At 51.3% G+C, this 27,980-nt stretch overlaps 1 protein-coding gene across 2 annotated transcripts; it reads left to right on the forward strand.

Moving 5' to 3' along the window:
* The first annotated feature begins 1,656 nt into the window (after positions 1-1,656).
* Positions 1,657-27,980, forward strand: MYOZ2 (myozenin 2). Of its 2 annotated transcripts, XM_081091800.1 has the most exons (6): positions 2,051-2,219; positions 2,718-2,803; positions 12,402-12,571; positions 15,760-15,889; positions 18,837-19,020; positions 27,550-27,972. In XM_081091800.1, exons 2-6 carry the CDS (start codon positions 2,728-2,730, stop codon positions 27,782-27,784), a joined length of 795 nt encoding a protein of 264 aa, XP_080947926.1. In that variant the 5' UTR covers positions 2,051-2,219; positions 2,718-2,727; the 3' UTR covers positions 27,785-27,972. The 2 variants fall into 2 exon arrangements, with proteins under 2 accessions (XP_080947927.1, XP_080947926.1); XM_081091801.1 differs by lacking the exon at positions 2,718-2,803 and having other exon boundaries at positions 1,657-2,219; positions 27,550-27,980.

Genomic DNA, 27,980 nt, shown 5'->3' on the forward strand with positions numbered 1-27,980 from the left:
TCAACACAAACATTTGCTCCGAAGCAACTGCAGTAGCTTAGCTTAACCCTGTCCCCTCGGGATCAGACACCACAACGTACCGCCTGTTTCAATCGCATATGAAACCACTTCTCTCGCCAGCGGACACTGTCTTCTTATAGTCCAGTGACTGCTCATTTGTTACGACCCTATTCTCCCCAAGGCTTGACGTAACAGCAAGAGAATGCCGATCGCATGCCAGACCTGCGATGCCTCCCGCAGTCCCCCTCCAGCCCAAGCATTCATTCAGCGGACACCGAGTGGCCCTGGGCCCCACACAGCCCTGGCTGCTGACCATCCAGACGACGCGCAGGCCCTGGCGGAGACCAGCAGGTACCAGGCACGTAGACGGAAGATAGAGGACAGATACCATCGTGTGGATGTGTTCTTGTGGCCAAAACGGGGCCGTTCCTCCCACTGACCATCTATCTCCCTGGTCAGGAAGTTAAGCTCTGAATTTCAGCTGGCCACACAGCCGCGCAGACGAAAGTTGACATTACCAACCTCGCTAGAGCGATGTATGGCTCTTTGACGAATTCCCGCCAAAGAGCTTCGAGGGAAAGCGGTGTGAGTGGCGCCCGGCCGTGCTCTGAGGGAGGCAGTGTGCTTGGCTCCTTCCCTTTCCTGTGGACTGAACCCCTGGACCAGGGCTGGAGCCCCATGGAGGCCCGAGGGGCCTACATTTCAAGGACAAAGGCGCGAGTTAGAAGGTCACGTCCATCACACCATCCCTACATTGCTTCCCTCTGGACAAAGCTTGTGTGGGCAAGCAAACGTTGCTCTTGTACAGTTCCTGGGTTCGGGGGTCTCTGTCCCTCCCATTTGACTTAAATCCATTAAGTGGCCACTTGGGAGCGAAGCTGTTTTGTATGAGGTTGAAATGGGTGATGCGTGTGGGTGTCTGGCCAGAGGACGGCCAGGGCAGGCGGCAGCTGGTGTTTAAGCTTGCCTACTGCAGTCACTTCTAAGCGAATGTCTGCCTTGAAGGTATCGATTAGGTTCCGATGAGAAACCGTTTTGCCAAAGCCAACAAACAAGGTAGACAACCTACAGAGAACCATTAAGCAGAGACTGAGGGTGGCGCTGTGACCTCTGGACATGGGACTCAGGGCGGGCTCAGGAGGCAGGTCGGAGTCCTGGTGCATGAGAGCCATGTGGGGGAAGCTCCAGCAAGTGGGAGGCACAAAAGCAGAAGCCCAGTTAAGGGGGCTCGCTGTGCCCCAGGACCAGCCGGAGGCACAGGGCCGTTTCTCACCCCCCCTCTCCCCCAGTCCCCCCAGGAATCCAGACCCCAGCGCAGAGATGGGCCCACGTGCGTGCTCACTCCTCGCAGGGTCTCTTCCAACAGCGCTAGCTGGTCAGGAGTCTCAGCGTCCACTCAGAGCCGCCTATGGCTCGGCATCTACCGTCCATGTCAGCACGCTCCCCACGTCTCCGTACGAACATTCCCCATTTCTCTCAGCCCAGCCAAGGGATGGTCTACTGGTCCGCCGCATCACCTGCCTTCTTCATTTTTAAAATATTTTTTATTGATTTCAGAGAGGAAGGGAGAGGGAGAGAGAGATAGAAACATCAATGATGAGAGAGAATCATGGATCGGCTGCTCCTGCACGCCCCCTACCGGGGATTGAGCCCACAACCCGGGTATGCGCTCTGACTGGGATAGAACCGTGACCTCCTGGGTCATAGGTCAATGCTCAACCACTGAGCCACACTGGCCGGTGATTGCCTTCTACCTGACGTCCCATGGCTATGACCACCCACACTTTCATCTCAATTGCTGATAACGGGCCATTCTGTTCTAACCCGTGAGTGCCTCACCATCGCAACTACGATGCAGCATGCGACCTTCACCGTACAGCCTTCACCACCCCTTTCGCTACGGTCCCCTCCAACAGAAGGCACCCCAGAGCCCTGCTGTGCGTCGCCTCCTGCACCGCCTCACCCCGAGCACAGCGCAGAGCCCTAATCTCCCGCTCCGCTCCCGCCAGGAAGCTCTGAGTGGCTGAGTGGCGAGCTATATATAGTGGCTGATGTCAGCGGATGCCAGGCCCTTCAGCAAGACGCAGTCCCCGGAGCCGAGCGAGGACCATGCCATCGTGGGCTCAGGGGTAGACCCTCAGCCCAGGAGCATCCCTACCCCGCCATCCGGGCCTCCCCTCCACCGGGCCGTCCTGCTGGGAAGCGCGGCCGAGGGCAAGGTGAGTGCACCGCCTGCTGTGTGTTCTCCCTCAGTTGTCACGGGCTCAGGACTGTGACTCACAAATGAGCCTTCTTCACCCTAAAGGACAGCTGTCGATGCCAATTTTAAACCGTCCCCTGAAGCGTGCGGCCTGAGCTGCATCCTGTCCTCACTCTGCGGTCGGTGGCCGAGAGGGGCTGGGATGCTGGGGAGGGGGCAGCAGGGACACAGGGACAGAGGAACATGAGCCGAGAGAGCGGGAGGGGAGGGCAGCTCTGTCCCTATCCCCACCACCTGGGGGTCCTTGTGCAGAGACAAGACTGAGCCCCGTGTCCCCTCTGTCCACTGTGACGCAGCCATCCAGGCGACCGGCTATGGTGCCGGCGGGCAGGCGCAGGCAAAGCCTTCAGCAAGAGCAGAGGCAGTTTCTCCTGAGGGACAGAGACCCTCTCTAAAGGGACGAAGACACGACACCCCCAGGGAGCCCTCCGCTGCTGCAACACGTTTGTTTCCACAGGGAACAGGCGATGCTGTCGCACAGCTCCATGGTGAGGCAGAGGAAGCAGCAGGCCGCCGCCATCATGAAGGAAATCCACAGACACGGTACCTGAGCCCCGTGTGGCGTGGACATAGTGAGGGACACGGTGCCCTGAGCCCCGTGCGGCGTGGACATAGTGAGGGACACGGTGCCCTGTGCCCGTGTGGCGTGGACATAGTGAGGGACACGGTGCCCTGAGCCCCGTGCGGCGTGGACATAGTGAGGGACACGGTGCCCTGTGCCCGTGTGGCGTGGACATAGTGAGGGACACGGTGCCCTGTGCCCGTGTGGCGTGGACATAGTGAGGGACACGGTGCCCTGTGCCCGTGTGGCGTGGACATAGTGAGGGACACGGTGCCCTGAGCCCGTGTGGCGTGGACATAGTGAGGGACATGGTGCCCTGAGCCCGTGTTGCGTGGACATAGTGAGGGACACGGTGCCCTGAGCCCGTGTGGCGTGGACGTAGTGAGGGACACGGTGCCCTGTGCCCGTGTGGCGTGGACATAGTGAGGGACACGGTGCCCTGAGCCCGTGTGGCGTGGACGTAGCTCAGCACAAGGGGGACCCCCTGGCGTGTTCCCTAGCCTGTGGCCGACTGTGCGCTCTCGGCGTGCCCGGGGCAGCGGCGCGGGGTGGAGCCGCCTTGGTCACTAAGCCTTTTGTAGTCCTCGTCTCATCTGGAAGCTATTTCCAGAGGAACAGCTGCTGGGCAGGAATGAGCCAGCTGACAGCTGATGTGCGTTCTGCGGGGCTGGCCCCTGAGCAGCACCAGCCTCCGACTCTCCCTTCCTCCTGGGCCGGCCTCCCAGTTGTCTCATTGTTCATTCCCCCACCCTCCCCCTGGGAAACCTTGATTTACTCTCCGTGGGGCCCACAAATCATTCAAAGTAGGCTCTATCTTCCCTTCTTTAAACAACAACAACAGAAGATGTGAAGTGGGAATTCACAGTCATTGTGAATCTCTTTAACCCTGAGCCCAGTCATCACCTTGAGTCATTAACTCGGGGAGATGTTTGTGTTGGAAATGTTTTATTCACGGTTCCTGGGAACAGGCAAAGCTCTAGTCATCTCAGAGCCTATGATTCAAAACCATTTTCAAGAGGAATGAGGGGCCAGTTGTGTCCACTCTCTCCTTCCCGTCAAGTCCCAGCAGGTGACTCCGGAGGCTGATTGTCTTAAAGAAACTGGCTTTGTTCCTGGGCGAAGGGGCGTGATGTTGAGGAGAGAGAGCTGGGTCCCTTCAGGGCTGATCTGGGCCATTCCCGACAGACATGTGGTTTCTGCTGGAGGCTCCGGGTTCCTGGACGAGAGCCTGACCTTCCCCCGAATGACCCCGAGACCCGAGCCTGAGGTCTGAGGGCGGTGGGGCCGGGAGCAGCGTGGTCACTCACCTTCCCTGAGGGAGAGGTGGGAGCCTGGGAGATGGTGTCCGATTCTCCGACGGCGCAGGCAGGAGCAGGTCCTGTGGTTGATCCTTTCCTGTTTCCTGGGAGACGCAGTGGGCCCACGGCCATGTCCCATGATGTCCAACCAGCTCGGGAGAAAGTGAGGAGGATTCGGACTCAGATTCCAGAACTGAAACCGCCCCGAAGTCCCCAGACACGCGTGCAGGCTTCCTTCGCGTGTTCCCTGCCTCTGGGAGTTTACGCGACATGGTTTTTACCCGATCAATGCAGCAAAAATCCGATGGTCACTCGAGTTTGAGGCGAAATTGTTTACCTTAAAACTAGACCTGAGCTGCGTGATCATTTTCTCGTTGCATCATAGTCGTATGTCAGTGGACCCATTTCAGGAACCCAGTCTAAATCTTATGTGGACCCCACTCCGTCAGTCCAGACACAGACCTGCAAGGGTAAGAATATGTTATTTTTATAGCGTAACTTTGGTGTTTATAAAATATTTAAAAAGTACAATTCTATCTTAAGGGGAGAAACCCTCAACAGTACCGTCTCAGCCCCAGGCCACGCGGGTCCCCGAAGCCCCCCTCCGGGTCACGGGGAGTCCCACCCCGTAGTGGAGTCACAGGCTCTGCCCTTGTCCGAGGCTCCCGGGTGCCAGCTAGCAGGGACCCTCACCATCTCGTCTCCCTGAGTCCCGCACGCAGAGCAGCTCTGTGCGTAGGAGCAGCGTCAGCCACCGCTCTGGCTCCCTTGGGCGTGGTCTCCGGGACCTGGAGATCAGGGGGTGTCATTGTTTAGGGAAGCGGCATTGAGGCCTGGACGGCAGAGGATCTGTTCTGGGCACGACCCTGCAGACTTCCAAGCACTGCCCAGCAGCCCAGAGTGGGTGACGCTAGACAAAGCATGCGACTGTTTCCCTGCCAATAACAAGGCCAACCAGTCACACGGGACCGGCCCGTCCTTATAAAAATGAACAGGAGGGAGTCCTCGAAGCCCCCTTCCCTGTGCCTCGGCTCTTTTTGTACAATTATCGTCTCATATTTTTTACATCCCTTTGCACCAATCACGGAGCCTGCGGGAGAATGGAAGGTGATCACGGGGCGCTACACGAGCCCCTTCTAAGCAGGAGGTGACTGTTCGGTCCAGTTCTTGTTGTGGGGGAGACCCAGCAGGGCCGCCTCTGAGATCAGCAGTGGGAAAAGGTGAAAATAAAAAAACCCAGAGGTCTACATCTGAGCCTTCACCCTCCTGAAGGAGAAATATCCTCAAAGAACTACTGAGGCGTGCTTTTCACATGGACCGAACCACAAGAAACCAGACAGACCCGAGTAAGAGGCCTCTGCTAACCATACCCCCAACTGTGTCCTTGTGCGCCCGCTGTGCCTGGTGCCAAACCGCATCTGGATGCCCAGCGGATAACTAACAAGGGTGTCCCTGCCCAGGTACACTGTGTCCTGGGGTCGCCGTCAGCATAGCAGCAGCGAGCCCACCGAGCAGCCGCCCCGCGTTATGTTGACATACACAGTGTCAGAGCCACGTTGCTCCCGTCCAAGTGCGGCTCTGAGACACACAGAACCGCCCAAGGGCCTGGCCAGCGTGTGCGCATGAGTTAGCTGTGGCCTGTTCTGCAGCGATCACCACCTTCCCCTGTCAGCACCTCTGCTGGGACTTGAAGACCAAGGACAGAGCGGGGGGAGGGCCAGAGGTCGCTGACAGAGAGAGAAGGGGGGATGGGATGGAGGGAGAGGCGCAGAGCACCCCTGGCTGCTGTCTGGAAGTAGCAGGGACTGGAGGTAAAACAGCCACGAGAGGTGGGGGCCCATGTCCCTGATCGTAGGCACAGATGTTGCCGACAGCTTCAGAAGCAGGGGGACCCACCACGGAGGCTGTTCTGCCGCCTCCGGTTCCCTCACCCGGGCTCTGCGAGGGCTTGTTTGTTGTTTTTTCTTTCCTCTTGGTATGTTTTTCGGTTTTGTTCTTCTCCCCTCACAACCTGTGAGCTGCTTTCCTAGCATGCGGAAGAGGACTGGACGCACCGCTGAGATTTCAGGAAAAGGGCTTGGTTCGTGCCTGCGGGAGGCCTAGTCCACATGGGGTGCTGCGGTCAATAGGGTCCCAGGGGCCCTGGGGTCCAGACCACACATCGGAGTCCTCGCCCGAAAATGAGGAGGCTGGGCGTGCTGACACGTCGAATGCTCGGTTCCTGTCACTGTTTACGGAGCCGTGTGCCGAAGCAAACATCGTGTTTGGAGTTCCTCCACCAATAACCAAGGCGATGCCCATGTTGACACGGACTGCAGGGCGCGTTGGAACGCACGCAGCACAGCACCTGGAATTTCAGACGGAAGACTGTGTGAAGACCCTTTTCCTGTCTGAGCAGATCTTACACTGTAGTTGATCAAGTCGTCATTACTAACACAAGCACAGCAGGAAGGCCTTCAAGGCCACAGATCAGAAAGCCCAGGGCAGAAAAATACTTAGCCTAATGCCTGAGTGTACAAGTCTGTTAGTTTTCTTTGGTTTAACATTTCTCAGAACCCCCCCCCAAAAAAGATGTTTTATTTTGAAAAATCAGTGTAGTTTCTGGCAAGGGTTTAAGTGAAGCCACACGATTTCTTACCCAGTGTCTTTGTTGCCCATGCTATGAACAGCAGCACTAAATGATTCTGCTTGTGGAATTCAATCTGTGTCATGTAATACCTTGGTAATATCATTTCTTCAATGTTTATAGCTTCACACAGCTATTAGGAGATAATATTTTTCTTAACATTTTTGAGAACTTTATTGCTTAGCACTCAAATCAAGGCAAAGAGATATAAAATAGGAAAATCAAAAAAGTTCCACGTGTATTTCAATATCAACTTTTTAGTATACAGAAAATTATTGATAAACTTTTAATCAATTGTAGGCATTATGCAAAATCACAGTCTGTACTATTATCTATACTAATAAAAGGGTAATATGCTAATTAGGCCAGATAGACCGGACATCTTCCAGCCGTCCTTCTGGACGTCCTTCTGGACAAAGCCATGGTGGTGGAGCGGAGCAGAGGTGGTTAGGGGTGATCAGGCCAGCAGGGGAGAGCAGTTAGGGGTGATCAGGCCAGCAGGAGAGAGCAGTTAGAGGTGGTCAGGCTGGCAGGGGAGCCATTAGGGGTAACCAGGCAGGCAGGCAGAAGTGGTTAGGGGCGATCAGGCAGGCAGGTCAGCAGTTAGGAGCCAGCAATCCTGAATTGCAAGAGGGATGTCCGACTGCCGGTTTAGGCCTGATGCAGGATTGGACCTAAACCAGCAGTCGGACATCCCCTGAGGGGTCCTGGATTGAAGAAAGTACAGGCCAGGCTCAGGGACCACCCCTTCCCCATGCACAAATTTCATGCACTGGGTCTCTAGTTTTTTATATAACACACTGTACTGGGCAACAATGTACATTTCATGGGGTCATATTCAATCCACATGGGCCACCCGCAGGCAGTCCTGTCGGGGGCAGAGGAAGTCTTGTGGCCTCAGTCAGGCTCCTCAGTGAGCCCCGGGCCCACCTGCAGCTGGGCATTCAGGTGGCTCCCCTCAGAGGTGTTCCCCCTCCACTGGAAGCACAGCTGCCAGGCATCATGGGAAACGACTGTAAAGTACCTTTTTCTCTTACTCCTATTATTTGTAAGTGGGTACCTTTACAAGGGGTGAATGGAATTCACCTACTGATCTTAAATTTGTCACTTTGGCAGGATCACAATTTCAAATTTAAAACACAGCACTTCTTGGGCACACATAAATCCCTGTTAACTTAATTTCGGAATATTAAACTATAAAACTAATATGAAAAAGAAAAGAATGTTTCCTTTTGGAGGAATTTAAGCCCGGTGTCTACACATTGAAGTAAGGTTTGAAAAAGGAGCTGATCACATTTTCACTGATGACTCCTATTCTCCCAATAAAACATGATTTTCCTTTTGGTTCCCAGCATTCAGAGCATGAAATGTTTGGCTCCACAGTATCAAATGTTTATGTAAGATTTTAAATCATAACTACAAGAAGATTGTACATTTGAGGACATTTCTGAGAAAGAGCATTGGTAACAATTATTTAGTATTTCTAGTAGATTAAAAATTGTGGACTTTTTGGTGGAAATTGATTTGATTATGGTCAAGACCCTAAAGTTATATGTTGATATCTATCCTTTCACAATTACATAGTTATTCGAAGATAATCCCTGATTTGCTTGAAGGAACAGTAAACTATAATAGATGAAGTCCCATCAAACGATTAAAGAATAAACAGAGAATTCTGCATCGGTGCCAATGACATCAGTAGGAAAGTACGCCCAGCGATATTATTTTCATTGGATGACCTAATGCCACAGAGACAACCTACTAATCCATCGGGTCAAGGATGTGTACCCTGACTGCGTTGTATCATTTACCAGGCATCCAGCTCACACAGGCGGCTAAGACCCTGCAGGGGTTTGTGGCAAAGGGCAGGGAACAGCTGAAGTGGACGCCCTGTGCCCAGCTGGCAGCCTTGTTCAGGCTGAGCGTTTAGGCCAGCCGTGGGCAAAGTACGGCCCGCGGGCCGGATCCGGCCCGTTTGAAATGAATAAAACTATTGAAATAAAAGACCATACCCTTTTATGTAATGATGTTTACTTTGAATTTATATTAGTTCACACAAACACTCCATCCATGCTTTTGTTCCGGCCCTCCGGTCCAGTTTAAGAACCCATTGTGGCCCTTGAGTCAAAAAGTTTGCCCACCCCTGGTTTAGGCAGTGAGAGTCCATACATTCGACTCTCTGCTCACAGGCAGTCTGGGCCCTGATGGACACATCAGAGATTTAAGTATTGGAAGGGAAGGGAGGGGAAGAAAACCTTGGAGAACTTACTTTATGTCTTTTGTTGTTTGTGTATGCAAAGTACATTGCCTGTGTTTAGGAGTATGCTAGGAAGTACTTAACCACTGGTTCTTTTTTTTTGGCGGGTGTGTGTGTGTGGGGGGGGAGGGGGGGAGGATGCCTTTGGTATAAATACTCCCTCCACGGCCCATTTCAGTACAATCAGGGTCACTGCAGGCCGACCTGGGAAGAGATGTGCAGTAACAGGACATGGTATAGTTTCCACCTAACGGATACAGTACCCTCAAGGGCACAGCAACAGCACAAAGTAGTAGAAGATGTAGAAAGAGATCCTTCTGAGTCTTTATAGCTTTGTTTTTAATTTAGTTTTTCTAGTGATCAACTTTATGTAACTTAATTGTAACAACGGCTGTGCTCACGGAGTTTCTCTGCTGGCTCGCGCGTTCCTGAGAGCCGACCCGTGGCTCCGGTGAGCGTGCGCCTTCGCCCACTGGCCCCTTTCGCGCAGCCGCACACATCAGTCATCCGGGTCTTTTCGTGGCTGGATGGCTCTTCATTAAACTGTTATTTTGAGGTAACTGTAGTTTCACATGCTAACGTGAGAAATAACTCAGAGCTGCCCCGTGGACCTTCCCCAGCACTCCCCCCAACCCCCGCAATGATAACGTCTCGTAAAGGAGAGTCCTACACCACAGGCAGACCTGACCCTGAGGTGGTTAAGACTCCTTCCTGCCCACCACTACTCGGCTCCGCTCACGGTGTGTGTGTGTGTGTGTGTGTGTGTGTGTGTGTGTGTGTGTATTCTTTTCTTTTTCTCCCCTCCCCTCCCTTCCTTTCCCTTCCTTTCCCTTCCCTATAATGCGATGTGAGTGGGATCACACAGCAGAGGCCTCTGGGCTGGGCTTTTTCACTCCAGGCAACTCTCTGGCCATATACCCAGGTGGCGCATGTCCCAATAGCTTGTCCCTTTTTATTGCTGCCTGTCGCGGTATGGATGGCCCAGTGTTTTTAGCCATTTACCTATTGAAGTACATCTAGGTTCTTCCTGTTTCTGTTTTGTTTTGTTTTTATTAAGAGTAAAGCTGGTGTGACCATTTGTATACAGGTTTCTGTGTAAACAGGAGTGTCACTTCACTGGGGTGAATGCCCCGAACGCTGGTCGTTCTGTGTTGGGCTTTGAACAGAACCCACTCCGTTACTTTCCAAAGTGGCTGCACCATTATCCGTCCTGGCAGCGGAGCACGAGGGACGCATTTCCCGACGCGCCCGGCGCCCTCCCAGCAGGAGGTGCGGCTCTAGTCCCCACTCCAGCCCTCGGAGGCCTGTGCGGTGACGTCTCCCTGCGTTTTAACTGTAACGTGAACAAGGCCTTTGACGAGCTGTTCACGTGCTATGGCACCTGCCTGTCTCTCCCGGGGAGATGTCTTCCTTTCTCTTGCCTGCGCTCTCATTGCTCTAATTCAGCGGTTCTCAACCTTCTGGCCCTTTAAATACAGTTCCTCATGTTGTGACCCAACCATAAGATTATTTTCGTCGCTACTTCATAACTGTCATGCTGCTACTGTGATGAATCGTCATGTAAATATCTGATATGCAGGCTGGTCTTAGGGGACCACCAAAGGGGTCGCGACCCACAGGTTGAGAACCGCTGCTCTAATTGGATGGTTTGCCTTTTTACTGTGAGTTCTGAGATTCTTCACTCTATTCTATCTACTGTCCAACACAGACAGCGTGTGTTCTGCAAATATTGTTTCCTACATTGTAGCTTGCTTCTTTTTCATCCTTTAACAGAATCCTTCTCAGAATAAAAGTTTATAATTTTGATAAAGCCCCATGTCTCAGAGTTTTTTCTCTGGTGAGCTGTACTTTTGCTGTCAGCTCTAACAACACTCTGCCCAGCCCTAGCGCCCAAAGGCACGGTCCTGTGGCTTTCCTATTGCGGGCTGTACACTCGATGGTGGAAGGTAGGGATTGACACCTGACTACGGAACCAGTCTCGCATCCTGGAATAACCCCACTGGCTCGTGTGGAATTATGTCCACATGTTGCTGAGTTCCACTTGCTAACACTTTGTGAAGGACCTTTGCTTTCGTTGGCGTGAGGGACATTGGTCTGTGGCTTTGGGTGTGTCCTCCTTGTTGGGTTTGGGTGTCAGGGTCGTGTTAGCTTAACAACGAATTGGGAAGTGTTCCCTCTCCTTCCGCTTTCAGGCAGAGAATTCCCCAGTGAAGCCTTTTAGCTCTGAAAGCCTTGGGGCTGGGGCCTTGTGGTTGGGGCCTTGGGGTTGGGGCCTTGGGGCTGGAGCCTTGTGGTTGGGGCCTTGGGGCTGGGGCCTTGGGGCTGGGGCCTTGGGGTTGGGGCCTCAGGGCTGGGGCCTTGGGGCTGGGGCCTCGGGGCTGGGGCCTTGGGGCTGGGGCCTTGGGGCTGGGGCCTTGGGGTTGGGGCCTTGGGACTGGGGCCTTGGGGCTGGGGCCTTGGGGCTGGGGCCAGTGACTTGGGGCTGGTGACTTGGGGATGAGGCCTTGGGGCTGGTGACTTGGGGCTGGGGCCTTGGTGCTAGTGACTTGGGGATGAGGCCTTGGGGCTGGTGACTTGGGGATGGGGCCTTGGGGCTGGTGACTTGGGGATGGGGCCTTGGGGCTGGGGCCTTGTGGCTGGTGACTTGGGGATGAGGCCTTGGGGCTGGTGACTTGGGGATGAGGCCTTGGGGCTGGTGACTTGGGGCTGGGGCCTTGGGGCTGGAGCCTTGTGGTTGGGGCCTTGTGGCTGGGGCCTTGGGGCTGGGTGCCCTGGGGGTGTGGTCTTGGGCTGGGGCCAGTGACTTGGGGCTGGGGCCTTGGGGCTGGGGCCTTGGTGCTAGTGACTTGGGGCTGGGGCCTCAGGGCTGAGGCCTTGGGGCTGAACACCTCAGGGCTGGGCGCAGAATGAATAGAGTTTTGACAGAGACAGGGAAATGGGGTGGCACAGATGGAAGGGTTGGCACTCCAGTAGCAGGGACGACTCAGACGGATCCATAAAACAGTGGGGAGCAACACGGACCTCATTAGAGGACTCCAAGCAGCGCTGCTGAAACACTGAGTATGGGGAGACTGCATTCCACCACCAGCAACGACAGCTCATGTCCATCCCCTTTCTACGAGCCAAGTGCCATCCATGCGAAGTACTCCGTCTGCAGCTTTGCACTCAGTCCTGCTATCAGCCCTACGTGGTGGGGGTGGTGAGCCCCACTTTAGAGATGAGGACACGAGGGTTAGAAAGAATCAGCACCATATCCATGACTACGTGGTTGGCAGGGAGGCCAGGGTAGGCGGGGCGGCCGAGGGGAGCCTGCATCCCAGGCCCCAGGCCTGCAACGGCAGGCGACGAGGACGGAGTTTAGGGAAGCCCCTGAGATGCACGTGGGTGTTGTTTTCCAGGCGCGGACGGCATGGACCTGGGCAAGAAGGTGAGCGTGCCCCGAGACATCATGCTGGAGGAGCTGTCCCACCTGGGCAACCGCGGCGCCCGGCTCTTCAAGATGCGCCAGCGACGCTCCGACAAGTACACGTTCGAGAACTTCCAGTACGAGTCCAGGGCGCAGATCAATGTACGTAACGCTTGGTCATGGGGAGGGCACACCAATGGGTGCCGTTCCTCCTGGCATGTGGGTTCCCAGGTTCCCAAGTAAGTGCTCTCCGAACGTTTTCCCCCTGAATGGTCCTGGGGGGACAGGGGAGTGCTGTGTGCGGCTGAGTGTGGGGTTCGGCAGGGACATGGTGAGCTGTGGACTGGGCTGTGGACGTGGCACTGAAGCCCGCCTGTCCTGCCAGCAGCAGGGGAGGGGGGAGGGTGGTGGTCTTATCAGGCTGGTCGGTGGGTGGGACCCTCCCGGGCACACAGCGCTCTGCAGAGCAGGGGGAGGAGCCGGGGAGCTGCAGACACGCGGGTCCCCAAGCACTGACTCCGCATCACATAGGGCGGGCTGTGCCTCTTAACCACAGAGCCAGCGAGGACAAAACTCCTTGGACAAAAGTTTTCCTAAATTAGAAGCTAGTAAACAATTAAATAAGACGCGAAGCAGGGAGGCATGGGCCATACTGACATACCTCGAAGTGGGGTTGGGGTGACCAGAAGAGATAAACCAAAGAACCTGTATACCAGCGGTTCTCAACCTGTGGGTCGCGACCCCTTTGGGGGTCCAATGACCCTTTCACAGGGGTCGCCTAAGACCATCGGAAAACACATATATAATTACATATTGTTTTTGTGATGAATCACTATGCTTTAATTATGTTCAATTTGTAACAATGAAAATACATCCTGCATATCAGATATTTACATGACGATTCATAACAGTAGCAACATTACAGTGATGAAGTAGCAACGAAAATAATTTTATGGTTGGGGGTCCCCACAACATGAGGAACTGTATTATAGGGTCGCGGCATTAGGTTGGTTGAGAACCACTGTTGTATACTTACTAGAGGCCCAGTGCATGAATTCGTGCATGGGTGGGGTCTGGCTGGCCCAGCCCCAATCGGGGCAGATTGGGGCTGGGCCTGTCTGGATGAGGAGATGGTGGGAGGTTGGCCGGCTGGCCAGCCTGACCCAATAGGCCAATCAGGGCCAGGCCAGCTGGGGGAAGGGGCCACAGGCAATTGGCTGGCAGGCCCCACCCCCAATTGGGGTGGGGCAGGTTGCCAATCAGGGCCAGTGGCCTGGGGTAGGGGCCATGGGTAATTGGCCGGCTGGCCCTACCCTCTATTGGGGTGGGGGGGGGGGGTGATCAGGGGCGGGCTGGTGTGGGGGAAGGAAGGGGATGTTTGGCCAGCAGGCCCTGCTCTTGATTGGGGTGGGAGAGTCCGATCAGGGGCAAGCCAGCAGGGGGGAGAGGCCACGAGGTTGGCCGGCCAGCCCCACCCCCTGATCAGGCCAGTTCGCTGGCCACAGTGGGCATCATAGTGACCGGTCGTTATGGCCCTTCTGGTCGCTGGCTTTTTATATATAGAGATATGCATAGCCATGGACACGGGCCATAGGGTGGGGAAGATGTGGGGGGTGGGAGGGGTTGGGAGGTAGCGGGAAAAGGGGGGAGGAAATGGGAGACCTCTGTAATACTATCAACAACAAAACATATATTTAAAAATGAAAAACAAATAAAGCCAGTAAACAAACATACTCCCTGGTGCTCAATGCCATTTGCTCAAACAGGAAGTATCATTTTAAAAATGGGAACTGTAGGTGCAGTGTGGGGCTCCCTCCGCTGCTCAGGAACTGGCCACGGTGAGCCACGCACCTGCTCCCATATGCAGAGCGACCACAGGACGCGCATCCTCAACCAGAGCTGAAGACCCGCGGCTGGTACACGGGCTGTCTCCATGCTCTGGCTCCGCCTCACACGCAGGCAGGCAGGAAGGGAGGCGGTGAAGGAGAGGAGCCTTCCAGGGGGAGCACAGCAGAAGCGTGGTTCGTGGCGATTAAAACTCTCCTCGATAAATCACTGCAGAGGATATTCAGCAAAACGACCCCATTTCACAGCTAAACTACCTCTGCCTTTAGTGACGAGGGGCTTGGTGAATCCCTAGCATCTTAAATCATGTTGGGGGAGGGGAACGTGCACCATAACAAGTAATTCTGAACTAACACCAAGCTAAATACACTGGGATTCTGAATATGTGTTCATTTTGCTCAAAAAATAACTTTTACTATGTATTTGGCACACATTATAGAACACCTCAGGTGGGGCCCTTAATTTATGGCCTTTCATTTTGGTAAATATTTGGATTTTTAGGACAAAGTAGTCTTTTATCCTCATATTTCTATAAAGGTGAGTAAGTATTAAAATGTAAAACTGTACTTTGCCACATCCCCTTATAAGTAAATATAGAGATAAACAAGCATTAAAATATTTTCCGCTTATGTCACACCAAAACAAAGTTATAATTGGTCTTTATTTGATATGCTCATTACTGAATTTTTCTTTCTAAATTTAAAAGATAATTTGACTTTATACACTCCTTATATAGATTGGCCTTTTTAAAGACACACGTATTTCTCATATGTAAGTAAACATGCTTTATTATAGAGATAAGGTCTAGCCATATTTCTGAGGACATAACCAATTACAATTCTACTTTCTCTGTTAAAATGCAAATTGTTTTTTTCAAAGTGCTTTATTATTGCCATAGAATAAATCTTGAGTTATAATAATAAACAAATTCACCTAAGACTTAGAAGACAAACATCTTTGAAGCATTTTATTTTCTAGAAATCCCAAGTTCTTCCGTCTACAAATTTATTCAACTTAAAGGGCAATTTCTTTTTGTTCCACAGGACTATTGTTCAGATATCAGATTAAATTTCAAGACAAGGCATATTAGAGAATCTAATTAAATCCCAACTATAAATAGAGTAGCAATGTGACAGTGACGAAGCCCAGTGTTTGACCAGGATGCTCTGTCTTCGATTAGTAAAGACTTAAGAAGGAATCATAGTCACCTCATAGGGATGTGGTGACTGTGAATGGAATGACTGATACCAAGCCCTTGACACAGCACCTGGACAGTGAGGCTCAGAGAGCGGTGATGAAGTGGACTGTCATCCTAAGACAGCCCTTGGGGTGACTTCAGGCAAAGCTCAGCCAAGACCATGCAAACTAGCGACGCCCCGTGAAACAATGAAGCACCATGGTAGCTAAACCCCGAATGTGTGGCGGAGGCCAGCACAAGTGACATTTCCTGTGGGCCTGTCTGATATTTCTGAGTTTTCAGCCGAGTTTGCTTTTGACCAATACAGCACAACCTGGCCATGCAGAATGGGAAACTGGACAGAAGCCCCTCAGAAGGGGGGTCACAGCAAGCCCCCTTCACTCCTCCCAACACCCCGGACCCGAGGAGCCCCCCGAATCCAGAAAACATTGCACCAGGTAACTCGGCCCTTACGGATAGAACCATAAAGTCGCTGTGCATGGAAATGTGTGGCTCAGGTCACGTGGATCCTTAGGAAATGGTATCAGAGTGGGACCGCTAGTCTCATTATGGTCAAAACGGGCAAAGGCAGGTTTACATGAGTGAGTACAAGCAGCACAGAGCTTGTCCTTGTGTTCTTGTTTATTAATTATTGTACTTTCCACATGAAAAAGAACTGTAGGCCTACTCTTGTAGGCTCACCCCACGTCAGGGTGCGGGTCAGTCTGAGGTCAATGTAAAACGGAGAGCTGGGGGGGCCTGCAGGGACTGCCAGCGGCCTCGTGTCTTTCAGGTGGCTCACTGTATTGGCTGGCAACCGCCTGGTACGTTGCACATTAAGTCATTTGTAACTGTATGGACGCTCTTTTTGTGTAAATCTGTACAGCCCGTGGAGTGCTATGACATATATTTGTTCCTTAATGTCACAAGAACTCCATGACACCTTACTGCAGTCTGCACTTCACAAATTAAGACACGGAGGTTGCGAACGGCTATGTGTCAGTAGTGACTGATGAAGAATGACATCCGGGTCTGGTTCCAGATCTACAGTCACGGGACCATTATGTCTCTGGGTGAAAGCAAACCGGGGGAAACACACAGAAATCACACACTGTGTTGAGTAGTGGGATTTTAAGAAACTTAAGAAAGTATGAAGTTTTTAAATGTCCCGTCTCCGCACGCCTGACCTCTGGTCAACTGTAGGAGGAACAGGAAATAAGATGTGAGGGGTGTGACAATGGATCGCTGAATCCCACACCAAGGACAGACAGCAGAGGCGAGTCTGTCCCAGTGGCCACAGAGCGATCATCTCACGCCCAGGTTTCCGCAGGTCCTGGTGGGTAAGGAGGGCGAGGGCGGGCCCAGGAGCACAGGGCAGGGGAAGGGGCGTGGGGGACCCGCTTCAGGCAAAGCCCAGGTCTGGAGCACGGACATGAGGACCATGCCAGGAGGCGAGGATGCATGGGGGTGGGGTGAGGGGGGGGGTGTTGGGGAGGTGAGGGGGGGGGACAGGTGTGCCATGCTGAGGGGCTGAGATTTTCATCCTGGGAAGTGAGTGACACAGTCAAGTTTTCCGGTCATAGGTCCCGGGGCAGCAGTGTGGAGGGTGCCCGGGAGATGGTGGGGAGCCAAGGGTGAGCGTGAAGGCTGCTGGGAAAGGCCAGGCACAGAGGGGCAGGGCCTGGCCAGGGCAGGCGTGAGGGAAATGCGGAGGACAAAGGGCATTTTCTAGAGCAGTTTCCCCAGGTTCTCTCTGCAGATCCCTTGCATGAGATGTGTAAGCCACCCCTGGGGTGACTGCAGCCAGGTCTCTGGGGGAGAAAGCCCTCGACATTGGGTCCCTCCCGGCATTTGCAATCGGTGCCGAGGGAAATGGTCTGGGAGCCGCTATATTAGAACTCCTCCAGGAACGCAGCTGGCATCACAGCGGCCTGTGGGAACGTGGCGGGTGGGGATACTGCTCTGCCTTGGGCATCGAGGGTCGAGGGATGCCGTGTGCTGAGAGCGGTTCTTCTGAAAACATTCCACGCGGAAAAAAACAGGGGGTTAGAAAGGCCCCGAGGTCCCCGGGCTGGGAAGTACAGGAGGTGCTGGAACAGAAGGGCGCGGGGATCAACTCAAACCTTGGAGTCACCCCGTGGGAGCCAGGGAGGAGAGGAAACACCCTGGGCAGGATGATGGGTAAGAATGAAGAGCTTCTAGGGACAGCAGGAGAGGGTGGCGAGCCGAGAAAAGACACCCACAGAAAGGGGCTCCTCTCGGCAGCTGGGAACAGTCAGAGAGGATGCAATTACTGCACCGCACAGCTACCCCGAGGTGGCTGATCAGCGTAAAGGGAGGGCAGGCAGTTTGGCAGAGGAGACAGGGCGGTTAGAGACGGGAAAGAGCCTTGGGACCAAAAGCAGGAGGCTGCAGCGGGAGGTCTGTGTGTGGGGCCCGGGGAGCCTGGGTACAGGGCCTGGGTGCAGGGTCTGGGAGGCCTGGGTGCAGGGCCCGGGAGGCCGGGGAGGCCTGGGTGCAGGGCTCGGGGGGCCTGGGTGCAGGGCCTGGGTGCAGGGCCCGGGAGGCCTGGGAGGCCTGGGTGCAGGGCCCGGGAGGCCTGGGTGCAGGGCTCGGGGGGGCCTGGGTGCAGGGCCTGGGTGCAGGGCCCGGAGGCCTGGGTGCAGGGCCTGGGTGCAGGGCCCGGGAGGCCTGGGTGCAGGCCCTGGCTGGGGAGGAGAGACCTGCAGGAAGGACATGGCCGGTAGAGGTTGTGGACAGAGAGTGCGGGGCTCTGCCATGAGGGCTTGGAGCGGGCCACTCAGTGCATGTGCCAGCGGTTAGTCTATGCAGAGCTGCTGCGAGGGTTAAGTGGCGCTCACAGACGTGGTCTGCTCCTGCGAGAGGAGCGGGCGAGGTGAGACCAGCCGCAGAGAGTCAGGGACAACGTCGAATGGGCCTGGGAAGACCAGGCCTCCCCCAGGGGGTGCAGACACAGCCCTCCCCGCGCTGAAGCCTGCGCAGCTCAGTCAGCACGTGAGGAGACAAACTCCTACATTTCTCCCAGCGTGTCAGCCAGGACAGGGACACTGTGTCCACTGCTGCCTCCTGAGCCCAGACCGCAGCCCACACTCGATGGGTATTTTCAAATCAATCCCGAACGGTGATAGCAAGATCCCGGTACAAAAAGGGCAGGAGCCCAATTTTAAAAATCAAAGGAGTAGCTACATGGACAAGTACACCCTGAGGTGGGGGATCCTCAGAAAATCCCTTTAGGGGGCGTAGCCTGTCCACCACGCGAGGCTGCTCATTCCGAGAGGTGGGGACAGGGCCCTCCTTCAGGGGTGACTGCATGCCCGCAGGGGCGATGGCAGGGGGGCGTCCCGCCCAGGCTCTACGCTCACTCCCCACTGTGTTTCCCCGAAGGCTACTCCGGGCCCCTGAAGGAGGTCCCCCCGGAAAGATTCAACACCACAGCCGTCCCCAGGTCCTACCAGTCGCCGTGGGAGCAGGCGGTCAGCGACCATCCAGAGCTCCTCGAGGCGCTGTACCCCAGGCTGCTCACGCCCGAAGGCAGGGCAGAGCTGCCCGATTACCGCAGCTTCAACAGGTAATCGCGGGACACGGGGCGCGGGGCTCGGAGCGCGGGGCGACCTGGGGCGGCCGGGCTCTGTGCCCTGCAGGGTCTGGGAAATCTTCTGATAGAAACCCCGAGGCCTGGGGGTGCTGGGAGGAGGGTCCAAGGACTCCAGGCTTCTCTTGGGACTCTGAAGGCTAGCCGTTGGAATGCAGGTGAACGCGGGCTCTGTCAGTGCTCATGAAAATAAATGCTTGTGGCCATCCACACAGTCCTGGATTGGATAATGGTCGCCTCCTAAAATCAAACTGCCGGCCACGGACCACGGCACCACCGAGAGGCTCAAATGATCTCTACAATGTTCACACATGATGCTCACCAGTCAACTCAAAGTGACCAGGCCTGACCATGAGACAAGACCAAATGACTACAAGTAAAGAGAAAAACAATAAACAACACAGACAGACACACAAAAGACTGGAATATCTGACACTCACTTTAAAGTAATTGTGAGAAACATGTTCAAGAGAAGAGACGACAAAAATGAAGAATTCCAGCCCATTGGGAATGGTTTCCAAAAAGGGTCAAATGGAAATTCTACAAAAAACAGAAATACGGCAACTGAAATTGCTCAGTGCTAAGTCACTGGACCCATATAAAATCTGCAGGAAATACAGAGGCCAGAAAAATGCCAACATTTAGAGAGAGAGAGAGAGAGAGAGAGAGAGAGAGAGAGAGAGAGAGAAATCAGTACAGGTCGGTCTGTGGGACACACAACCCAGTGTCTTCAGTAATAAATTGCAGGGAAGGATGAGAGGGACATCTGTGGCATAAAAACGATTTGAAAGAGAGAATTCTGAAAGACAGGCAAAACTAAACCCCTGTACTGAGACACGCACACTTGGGTTATTACCATAGAAAAGCTGTTTGTTGTTGTTGCTTGTTTTTTTTAATAGATTTGTATTGATTTCGGAGAGAAAGGGAGATGGGAAAGAGAGATAGAAACATCAATGAAGAGAGAGAATCATTGATCAGCTGCCTCCTGCACGGCCCCTCTTGGGGATCCAACCTGCAACCTGGGCACATGCCCTTGATTTGAGTCGAACCTGGGACCCCTCAGACCACAGGCCGATGCTTTATCCACTGAGCCACAGCAGCAAGGGCACCATAGAAAGAAGGTTTTTAAAAACATTTTATAAGTTGCTATTGTCATGAAAGTCAAAACACTGCCGAGCCCTGGGCAGGTGAGGGCTGATTGGCAGGACACGCGATGCTCCTGTAGGGACTCTGCATGGGCGCTGGTGGCAAGGCGGCTCGCTTTAGAATCAGCTTCTGTGCCTGTCTATGAGGTTTCTGTACTCGTGTTATATTCAGTGATGGAAATGTTTTTTAAAAGTAAAGGAACAGATTTCACGGCAGACTGAACAGAGCGGGAGGGACTCAGAGACTGACGTGGACAGTGTGCAAAGTGGAGCAGAGGAGACGACGGGTTCCCACGGCAGGGGAAGAGCAGGAGACACACTTGGCAGTGAAGGTGCCAGCATACGGGTGTGATTAGAGGCTCGGGAGGGAATAAGAGAGAATAAGGCAGAAGCCATCGCTGAAGAATTCATGGCCCAGGAATTTTCAAAATTGACAAAACACATCAGGCCTCAGATTCAAGAAGTACCATGTGACCCAGTCAACCATGTGGTGGTAGCCACGCAAAGGCACAGCGCTGCCAATCAGTGGAAAACCAAAGACCATGGGAACATCTTAAAGCTCATGGAATAACGCCTTTAAAATTATGAAATAAACTAGTGGCCCGTTGCACAAAGATTCGCGCAATAGGCCTTCCTACCCCTGGCTGCCAGCACTGGTTTTCCTCCAGCACCCAGGACCCAGGCCTTTGGTTTGGCCACAGCAGCGAGGCTTGGCTTCTCTGCTCCGGCTGCTCCCAGCCCCTCCTTTTTTTTTTCCCCAGCTCCTCCAGTGGAGCCCAGGGCGGACTGGAAGCCTGGGTTGCCCTCAGTGACCCAGGCCCCCCGGCCACTCCTTGAGCAGAGTACAGGGCAGGCGAGAAGCTTCGCTTCCTCCATCGCCGGGAGCAGCCCAAGCCTCCTGCTCGCTCCAGCTCCATGGCCGCCGCCATCTTCAGTCATCTTCAGTCTTCGCTCCGCACCTGCATATGCAAATTAACCACATCTCTGTTGGGTTAATTGGCATAGTCGCTCTGATTGGCTGGTGGGTGTAGCGGAGTGGCAAGGTGATGGTTAATTTGCATGTTTCTCTTTTATTAGTGTAGGTAATGACCTGCCTATAAGTCTATATCCAGTAACAATACTCTTTAAAGGTAAAAGTTAAAATAAAAACATACAGGCATGTTTCAGACAAAGAAGTTGTTTTAATAAACAAAAGGTATAACTATATAAAAGGAAAAATAAAACTGTCCTTATTCACAAATGACATGATTATGTCCCCAGGAAATTCAAAAGGAGCTCCAGGTGAGTAATTAGAATGAGTAAATTTAGTAAGATCACAGAGTACAAGGTGAACATAAAAATTAATGACATTTTTATATACCAGCAACAAATAACTACAAAATAAATAATATTCATCAAGTTTTACCTTATGATTTACATACTTTTTAAAATGTATCTTATACTTCAATAAATTTTTATTTTAAAAATATCACATAGGCAAAATAATCTCAATAGTTATCTGGGTCTTTAGAAATTGAATGTGATTAAAGCCATTCCTTTAATTAGTCCAGAACACATTCCAATCATTTTAAAAAGGTTAAAATAATTTCTAGGTACAAGTTGGGTTAGTATCTTTCCTGCGGTAGGTTATTTAATGGGATTTATTTTACTGAACTCAAGGTTACAAGAAAATAATCTGACCAGAAATTTAGTTCCTCATACAACTATTATACTTTTTTTAAAAAAAAAAAAACAACAAAAAACTATACAAAGCAGATTAGGAAACACTGCTTTTATTTTATTTATTTACTTATTTTTGTTGTTGTTCTTAATCATCACCTAAGGATATTTTTCCATTGATTTTTTAGAAAGAATGGAAGGGATGGGGTGTGTGTGTGGGAGAGAGAGAGAGAGAGAGAGAGAGAGAGAGGGAGAGAAACATTGATGTGAGAGAGGCACATCTATTGGTTGCTTCCCACACACACCCTGGCCAGGGATTGAGCCTACAACCGAGGTTCATGCTCTTGACCAGAATTAAACCTAGGACCCTTCAGTCTGTAGGCTGACGCTCTATCCATTGAGGCAAATCAGCTAGGGCCCATTATACATTTTAAAAAGAAGACATAATAAGAAGTACATTTTTCCTTCTTTTTCTTAAATAATTCAACATTATTATATTGACTTTATTCTAATACTTTTTTTTTTCATTTTTGCTAAAACAAATGAGAGAGAGAAAGAGAGAGAGAGGTTTCCAAATATTCCCAGAGTCCTTTGCGAAGAGTAACATAATATTATTTGGTGGCCCCACTTTATTATACATAGTCACTAGCTATTGTCAGTGATGTGTGGAAGGTGAGATGCAGTCCTGTAGCATTCAGCAGGGATAGGACCGATGAGAAATGCTCCCTAGTCTACGCATGACTTCAAAATAGCCCACAGTTAGCACAACTGCATTTTTGCACTCATTTTGAATATACTACTTAAATATGCTACTAGAGGCCCAGTGCACGAAATTTGTACATGGGTAGGGTCCCTAGGCCTGCCTGGCGATCAGGGCCAATTGGGGCCTTCCAGTCTGGCTGCCAGCCATGGCCTCCCTATTATACATTTTAAAAAGAAGACATAATAATAAGTACATTTTTCTTTCTTTTTCTTAAATAATTCAACATTATTATATTGACTTTATTCTAATACTTTTTTTCATTTTTGCTAAAACAAATGAGAGAGAGAAAGAGAAAGAGAGAGAGAGAGAGAGAGAGAGAGAGAGAGAGAGAGAGAGAGGTTTCCAAATATTCGCAGAGTGCCGGCAGCCGGGGACTTCCTTCATTTCGCGCCACCCTCTGGTGGTCAGTGCAAGTCATAGTGAGCAATGGAACTCCTGGTCTCCTGGTTGAACTCCTGCAGGGACACTTTGCATATTAGCCTTTTATATATATAGATATTGAAATAACACTATATTAAACCCATGCAAGATGTGTGGAAAATTGAACTAGAAGGTTTCCAGCTCTGCTTCAAAAAGCCATGCGACAATGCCATTTAATCCTCCTTGTATTAATTTCCTCATCTGTAAAAAATGTCCATGATTGCCCTAGCAGGTTTGGCTCAGTGAATAGAGTGTTGGCCTGCAGACTGAAGTGTTCCGGGTTTGATTCCAGCCAAGGACACATGCCTGGGTTGCAGGCTCAATCCCCAGTGTGGGGTGTGCAGGAGGCAGGTGATCAATGATTTGCTCTCATCATTGATGTTTCTGTCTCTCTCTCCCTCTCTGAAATCAGTAAAAATATATTTTAAAAAAATGTCTATGATTGTCTGGGTGGCATGGCTCAGTGGTTGAGTGTCGCCCTATGAACCAGGAGGTCATGGTTTGATTCCTGGTCAGGGCACATGTCCGGGTTGTGGGCTTGATCCCCAGTGTGGGGAGTGCAGGAGGCAGCCCATCAATGATTCTCTCTCATCATTGATGTTTCTATCTCTCCCTCTCCCTTCCTCTCTGAAGTCAATAAAAATATTTTTTAAAATGTCTATGATTATATGACTAAGTACCTTTAAATATATCATATACATTAGGTATTTAGTTGAATAACTTATATTTCTATACAATCATTTTACAAGATTCTTTATTTTATAGAATAATCAGTAATTATTAGGGGTGTAAGTCCAGCACTATTAGTTAGTACAAATGTAATCCCATTACTGATCAAAGTAAATAAGAAAGCATCTATTAATTGTGAATCTGAGTGGAACAAGCTTCTTTCTCCATAGATGACCAAGTGTAAAATCACATTATGTCGAATCTATGTTTGAAGAAATGTTGTGGGAATTATAGGGATGCAGGGTTATCTCTGATAGACTAGTCCAAATCTTTTAGTGGAAAATTTTGCTTCACTATCTTTGACTAAAACTTGAAACTATTTCCAGAGACCTTAAATTTCCTACAAGCAGTCTCACTTTGAATGTTTACCATCTCTGTGAAGGGACTTTTCTACTTTGTGTGCCTAGAGCAATAAAAATTCAAGCAAACAGGATACAGCCTCAATGGTGCCAAAGAAAAGAAAAGCCTGCCTTTCAAACAGCAGCTCTCACTGGGCCAGAGGTAGGAGGTGGAAGACCAGGGATGGAGCGGAAAGGAATGTTTTCATTTACAAGAGAAGAAAATGACCCACAAACTGGGAGGGAAAAACAACACAGAACTGGAAAAAAGGGAAAAAGTAATACACTTAGTACCAAACCCAGATACTGGATTTCAGTGGCTGGGAAACACTTCTTCTTCTATTTAATGCAAGAAATAAAATAAATGAGTAAAATTTATATCTGGAATTCATAAACATAAGATTAATTGACAAGATTCAGCCTAAATCTTGAAGTGAAGTCCAGCATCTTGTATCCAGTGGAAACCATATATTCTTAAACTCCCAGGATGGATGTGTGTAAGTTTGGCTGCCTGTCATCACAAAAACCAAACCCAGAGGCCAGAGAAAAAGGAGACAGGTTTATTTAAGTGCCGGTTACCTGAGAAGATGGGGATCTCTTGTCCAGAGCCCATCTCAACACCACAGTGCAGGCAGAGGCTTTTATAAGGAGGGAGAAGGAACGCAGGACAAAGAAATCAAGGAAAAGGGTTGAAAAGTTCTCTGCATGCAGATCAGCACAGTCCACTCTGATAAAGACCTTGAAACTGGTCAAGTGATGGCCTGGTGTGTGTCATCCTGGTTCTACCTTATATCCTGGTTTTACAATTGAAGGTCAGCAATTCTCCTAGAGCTACGATGACTAAAGGTCAGAGTCTGCATCTTCTGAAGTTAGTTCCTAGGACTCTTATACACACACTAGAGGCCCAGTGCACAAAATTTGTGCATGGGGTGGGGGTGTCCCTCAGCCCAGCCTGCACCCCCTCTAATCTGGGACCCCTCGGGAAATGTCTGACTGCCAGTTTAGGCCCGATCCCTGTGGACATCCCTCTTGCAATCCAGGACCACTGGCTCCTAACTTCTCATCTGCCTGCCTGCCTGATCACCCCTAACCGCCTCTGCCTGCTGGCCTGATGCTCCTAACTGCTCTCCCCTGCAGGCCTGATCACCCCTAACTGCTCTGCCCTGCCGGCCTGATTGCCCCTAACCACCTCTGTCTTGACCCCTGCCACCATGGCTTTGTCCGAAAGGATGTCCGGAAGATGTCTGGTCTAATTAGCACATTACCCTTTTATTAGTATAGATGCTGTTTATCTACAAACTACATATCAGTCAGAGTCAGCATTTCCAGAAACAGTGTCGAAAGAATGGTGGGGGGGTTACAATCCCCACTTACATGAGCAGCCCATGCAGTTGTGTGGCCCCGACTGGAAGGGCCATGCTTGCCACGATGCTTTGCTCTCTCTGTTTTGATAGTTTTAATGTTGTTATTATTGATCCTCACATGAGGATATTTTTCAGTTGATATTTTAGAGAGAGCGGGGAAGGAAGGGAGGGAGGGGGGAGAGAGAAAGAGAACATTGATGTGAGAGATCTACCTGTTGCCTCCCACACACACCCCAATAGGGGCTGGGAACAAACCTGCAATCTAGGTACACACCCTTGACTGGGTCTCAAACCCGAGATCCTTTGGTCTGCAGGCCGATGCTCTAACCACTGAGCAATGCCGGCCAGGGTGATAGTCTTAACAATTATTAAGAAGGGCCCCCCAGTTTTTATTTTGTACTGGGGCCTACAAATTTCAAAAATGGTCCTGATGCTAGGCTCTGAACTTTACAAGTGTTTCATTTTACCCTCAGCAACTCCGTATTCAGGATATTCTTTCCTTAGGCCCGTGGTCAGCAAACTACGGCTCGTGAGCCACGTGCGGCTCTTTGGCCCCTTGGGTGTGGCTCTTCCTAAGCCTTAGGAGTACCCTAATTAAGTTAATAACAATGTACCTACCTATATAGTTTAAGTTTAAAAAATTTGGCTCGCAAAAGAAATTTCAATCGTTGTACTGTTGATATTTGGCTCTGTTGACTAATGAGTTTCCTGACCACTGCCTTAGACTAACTACCATATTCTATGATGTGTTGTTCTTTTCCTCACGTCTCACTCTAAACTTCCCTGTGGACTCACTGAAGTTAATAACAATACCGCCTTTTCATCTGTTAGTTCCTCGCACACAGCAGTGTAGATATCTTAAGCAATCACTTCTTTCTTGTATGAATAAATGAATGAGTCAGCAAGTGAACAAACTATTTCTATACAATGGTACATCTCTAAAATGATAAGATACTGTCTTGGGCATCTTAGATATCCAAGAATAACAGGCTTTGCTTACGCACAGAATGAAATGTGAGTGGTAAAGACCCTTCAATTCGTTAAATCAAATGACCAGATGTGGGACATGACCAGGTCGCGGCGTCAGGAACGTGACAGCCGCATGGCTGGACATCAGTCAGACACGGCCTCCGTGGGTGGATGTTCCTGCATGCACTGCATTTAGAAACTGACCCCCGGAGGCCCAACACTCCTTACAGCATCTCCTGAGGCTGTGGCGTGGGCTAGTGGCTGGACAAGCAGGCCTCCGGGGGCCTGGGTTGAAGTTCCGGGTCTACAACTTCACAGGTGGGGGGCTCTGCGCAAGTCATGTGATAGAGCATGTCTCCGTGTCACCCCAGACATAGGCATGTTAACAGGACCAAGGTTGTTGTGAGGGTCTATGAGACAATCTGTCAAGCCGTGGCACTGGGCAGCGCACGGGAACTGGTTAGATGTTGACGCTCAGGACACGCCCTGGTGTCTCAATGAGCACCTGCACTTCAACAGGGGCCCACGGTGAGCAGCACTTCAAACAGCGGCCGGTGCACGGTGCCCCGTCCTGCCGTCATCGCTAGTGGTCCTTTTGAGGTTCCATGCTCAGGGGCACCTGCATGAAGACCCAGTTCCTGGTTCAATGCTAAGAGTAACGCCGACCCAGGCCCTCTCGTGAGCCCTGGGTGACTGACACGGATCACCAGTGCTGCAGGAATTGGCCAAGGAGCGTGGGCTGGGCTAGTCGCTGGGAAGTTAGGACTCACAGGCCACAGGACGCATGCAGGTGGAGTGGAGACGGGGAGTGGGGAGGACGGGGGGGGGGGGACATCTTACGCAGGGAAACGTGAGCAAAGACAACCCAGGAAATGATAGTGACAATCTCCAGGTGCGGGGAGAGATTAGTTTAGTCCCAAACTGAGAGTGCATACAACAGGTCTTTGAACAAATCCGTGGTCCCTGAATGGAAATGCTTGTCTCAGAGGTCAAAAACTGAAAGCCATGCCAAGAACACAGCTTAACACGCCAGTAAACTGATGAATTAAATTGGTTTTCTATGTTCCAGTAGATACATTTGGAAATTAATTTATTCTTTTTCTTTTCATTCCCCACAGAGTTGCCACCCCATTTGGAGGTTTTGAAAAAGCATCAAAAATGGTGAAATTCAAGGTCCCAGATTTTGAGCTACTACTTCTAACAGATTCTAGGTTCATGGCCTTTGCCAACCCGCTTTCTGGCAGACGGTCCTTCAACAGGACTCCTAAGGGGTGGATATCGGAGAACATCCCCATAGTGATCACCACCGAGGCCCCAGAGGAGCCCGCCGTCCCAGAGTCGGAAGACCTGTGAGCGGACCGCCGCGAAGGCCGCGGGGACCGCACATACATGTCGCTTCTGTTATTCCACTTGCTGGCAAAGCCACTCGCACTCTTCAGCAGCAGCAGCAGCAGCTCAATAGTCACTTAGCAAAGTTCCTCTTACGGCATTTAATTCCCACCTCGGAGCAAATACTAATAAACAACCCGTAATCTTGTTTTAAACACTT

The sequence above is a fragment of the Myotis nattereri genome, assembly GCF_964212035.1.
Source record: "Myotis nattereri genome assembly, chromosome: 5".
Taxonomy (NCBI): Eukaryota; Metazoa; Chordata; class Mammalia; order Chiroptera; family Vespertilionidae; genus Myotis; species Myotis nattereri.

Excerpts from the sequence above, each read along its gene's own strand:
- MYOZ2 (XM_081091800.1), top strand. The coding sequence starts at position 2,728 with ATGCTGTCGCACAGCTCCATGGTGAGGCAGAGGAAGCAGCAGGCCGCC. Across the intron at positions 12,572-15,759 it reads AGTCCAGGGCGCAGATCAAT|CACAACCTGGCCATGCAGAA; the intron begins GTACGTAACGCT and ends TGACCAATACAG. Across the intron at positions 19,021-27,549 it reads GATTACCGCAGCTTCAACAG|AGTTGCCACCCCATTTGGAG; the intron begins GTAATCGCGGGA and ends CATTCCCCACAG.